The sequence below is a fragment of the Elephas maximus genome, chromosome 3, assembly GCF_024166365.1.
Source record: "Elephas maximus indicus isolate mEleMax1 chromosome 3, mEleMax1 primary haplotype, whole genome shotgun sequence".
Taxonomy (NCBI): Eukaryota; Metazoa; Chordata; class Mammalia; order Proboscidea; family Elephantidae; genus Elephas; species Elephas maximus.
The window spans coordinates 16,757,859-16,761,867 of NC_064821.1; the positions used below are offsets into that span (position 1 = coordinate 16,757,859).

At 46.6% G+C, this 4,009-nt stretch overlaps 1 protein-coding gene across 1 annotated transcript; it reads left to right on the forward strand.

Moving 5' to 3' along the window:
* Positions 1–207: 207 nt before the first annotated feature.
* On the forward strand, positions 208–2,666 carry LOC126070931 (serine/threonine-protein kinase MARK2-like). Its single transcript, XM_049875258.1, has 2 exons — positions 208–2,157; positions 2,508–2,666. Exons 1-2 carry the CDS (start codon positions 208–210, stop codon positions 2,664–2,666), a joined length of 2,109 nt encoding a protein of 702 aa, XP_049731215.1.
* The last annotated feature ends 1,343 nt before the right edge of the window (positions 2,667–4,009 follow it).

Below are 4,009 nucleotides of genomic sequence, written 5' to 3' on the forward strand. Positions count from 1 at the left end.
TTATCTTATTTTTATCAGTTTTTAAAATTTTACTTCCTCTTTTCTCATTTTACCTTTTTGATTATATTTTAACTTTTTCTCATTTTTTCCATATTTCATTAAGTTTTTAGTCACCACTTTTTAGGGTTTTGGGTTTTTAAGTTTTTAATCCTACCATCAGGGCACCTCTTACCCCAAAGCCCGCTACGCCTTCGCACCATAGCCAACATGCTGCAGAGCCACTTAGCCTTCTCTGCTGTGGAGGAAACTCATGTGGGACGCTACCACCTCCTCAGAACCATCGGCAAGGGGGCATCTGCCAAGGCCAAGCTGGCCCAGCACATCATCACCGGCCAAGAGGTAGCCATTAAAATAATTGACAAGATCCAGCACACGTCCTCTGACCTCCACAGACTATACAGAGAGATAGAAATTATGAAGGATCTCCATCATCCAAATATTGTAAAGCTGTTTGAAGTCATAGAGAATGAGCACGCCCTCTATATAGTGATGGAGTATGCAAGTGGAAGGGACCTCTTTTACCACCTAGTGAATCATGGCTTCATGAGCGAAAAAGAGGCCCAAACGAAATTCCAACAAATGGTGTCAGCGGTGAAGTACTGCCACGACAAGGGTATTGTTCATAGGGATCTGAAAACAGAAAACCTACTATTGGACAAGCGAATGAACATCAAACTTGCAGACTTTGGTTTAGGAACTGAATTCACCACAGGGAGCAAGCTGGATACCTTCTGTGGCACTCCCCCTTATTCTGCCCCAGAACTCCTTCAGGGAGAAAAGTATGACGGACCCCCAGTGGATGTGTGGAGCCTGGGAGTCATCCTATACTTCATGGTAACTGGATCTCTGCCTTTTCGTGGGAAGACCTTGACGAAGCTGCGAGAGCAGGTGCTGCAGGGACAATATCACGTTCCCTTCCACATGTCTAGCCAGTGTCAACACCTGCTCAGTAAAATTTTCATTCGTGACCCAAGAAAGAGAGCCACATTAGAGGACATCCTAGCACATCTATGGATGAAGGTGAGCCATGAAGAAAAACAAAAGCTCTATGTGCAGCCACTCCCAGACTACGATAACCACTGGCACACTGAGGTGACGGTGAACACGGGTTACGTGCAGGAAGACATTCATGACTCACTGTTGAACCACAATTACAATGATGCGAACGCCACCTATCTGATCCTGCGTCACGACACATATGAGATTGACAGCCACACCAGCACCCTGGAACCCCAGGCTGAAGCCCATTGCACCGATAGCCACACTCCTTCCTCATCCCATGAAGTGCCTCCTACAGTCTGTCCTAAACCCAAACAGCGTAGTTACACCGAGCCCACCATTCCCACCTTTGGTTACTACATCCGCGATGCTTTGAACACTCTCTCTGAGGGAGGGATGGGGACCTCCATGGTGTCTACTTCTCCATCATTCTCCCTGGCCCTGGCCCACCTGCGGCAGCAATCTACCACAGCCTGGGCACAGCCCAACCAGGACTCGGACCTGTATGCCAAGGTGAGAAACAGTGAGGTGCCACAGCCCATCACACCACCCCAGTGTGTTTCTGTGCCTTCCTCCTCAGCCTACACCATCAACGAGAGTGCCGGGGCCCCGGAGAAAACCGGTTTTACCCAGGGAATGTCAAATCTAAGCTCCGTAAATGAGGAGCAGGTGCATGAGTTACCTGACCAGCCGAGTTTGCCCCAGACTGTGAGTCTAGCCTCTTCCTCTGAGGAGCAGGTGCATGAGTTACCTGACCAGCCGAGTTTGCCCCAGACTGTGAGTCCAGCCTCTTCCTCTGTCAGCAGCCAGGGCTGGAAGCAGGCCACTGGGAGGTTCTTTAAGCTCATGAGAAGATGCCTTTGTTTTACATATGACAAAAAGGACCACAAAGCATCGGACAGCAAAGCTGCACAAATGATCAAACCTCAACAGGCCAAACCACGCTCTCTCAAATTTACCTGGAGGATGAAGATCACCAGTTCCTTGGAGCCCGACGAGATGCTGCAGGAGATCTGTCAAGTGTTGGATGCCAATGGCTGTGACTGGGATCTCACCCACAAATACACACTGCTGTGTATGAATGGCACACCAGGACAACAGGACTTCACTCAGTGGAGGATGGAGGTGTGCACCCTGCCTCGGAGGACTCTCAATGGGGTAAAAGTGAAGAGAATTTCAGGGACCTCTGAGGCCTTCAATAGCATTGTCTCAAAAATCACCAGGGACCTTGCACTTTAAAATGGGGGCAGCAGAGCTGCCTGAGAGAAAACAGGAGTTCCAAGGTTTAAGCTCCTTTGTAATTTTGAAGGCAATGTTCGGAAAACCCACCTAAAAAAGGTGCCCGAAATTCACTTCACTTGAACCCTGTTGAGCAATCATCAAGGCAGTGTGCATACCTTCATCCTCCACTGCACAAAGTCCTCTTGGCCTGCACGTCACGTGTGCACAGCAACACATATGCCCGGGAGACATCCCACTCGCAGCTGTTGGCATCGCACACTTGGCAGATCTTCCACATCATCTCGTTGGGCTCCATGGAGGTGGTTCCTCCACGTAAACTTCAGCGACAACAGCTTGGCCTCTCCAGGTTTAAGCACTTCCACCTCGTCTTTGCTCTCAGATTCCTACAGATCCGCTGCAGCAAACATGAAGCAAAGAATTCATGAAAACAAAACAAACACTCCCAAATTCATCCGTGCAGACAGACAAAGGAAAGCTTGTAATAGGGAAAGCCACTTGATTCACTAACACGGCCATCGAGATCTCTCTGGAGTCCCTTGGGATGCACTGAACAGCAAACCAGAAAGTTGTCGGTTTAACTCCACACACAGATGACTTGAAAGAAAGACCTCCAGTCTATTTCTGAAACATCTTGAAGCTGAAGAAAATCAGACCAAGTCCACAAGAGCCAAAGTATGACCTTGAGCTTGTCCCACCTGAATTTAGAGACCATCTCAAGAATACATTCACTGACTGAACACTAATGACCGAAGACCAGGCGAGTTGTGGAATGACATCATATGTTCTTCCTTGTGAAAAAATCTGGAGTTTAGCCATCAAATTAGATCCTGGGCCATGCGAAATTCAACATGGAAGACTTTCAAGTGGGTCTAAGTATTTCAAGAAGAGGCATCAATTCTATTATACATTGGATCCTTTTCCGAACCTGTTTATTGTTTTCAGAGGGAGACCACCTGCCCTATCGTCTCCACCCTAGGAGAAATTTTTCTAGCACACCCATTTATAGAACTTTAGTAGCCTTGGAGGTGGCATGCCAATAAATTTTGCCCAAATTGACCTTGCGTCTCAGCTTTTCATGGTTGGCTCTGTCTCCTGTACAGTGACATGTCTATATTTTTTAACACTGGGTATCAGTTTCCAACAAATCTTTCCGTATTAATGGTTTTGGTAGGCCTAGCACACACTGGAAGCAGGTAGTTGTCAATTTGGTTAGACTCTCCCACGTGAAGAGTGCTTAGATAGCTCCATGGGATTAAATCCATTTTCCATAAGAAATTGCTTTGCTATAACCCCCCAGCAGCCATGCCTGATTACTGGGGGCACAGCCACAATTACAATTCCTATAGGACAAACAAAATACTGAATGTGATTTTAAAAAAAAAAAAGAAACTTGTGTTTTGACAGTGTGAGAAGGTTACATTAGGGAAGAACTTCCAAGCTAGTTATAGTTCCTGATTTTCTGAGACATGCTTTGGTCCACCTAATTTATACCATATACTTTATCTTCCTTGCATGTACTGATTAGTGACCACTGCCCTTGATCACTTAGTTAGTGGGATTCATTTCTGCCTCAGGAAAAGGGCTTGTACTGGTGGGGGAGAGAGAGCATTATAATTAGTAGGAAAATAGGTCAATACTTCTCAGGGCCTATGGTTGACAGGATTTACATTGTGAAAAATATGTAGTGCAGCTTAAGAAAGAGCAAGAGCTTGCCAAAGTGATGCGGGGGCGCTCCAAATACTGAGTTCCAATCACTTAAGCCTGTCCA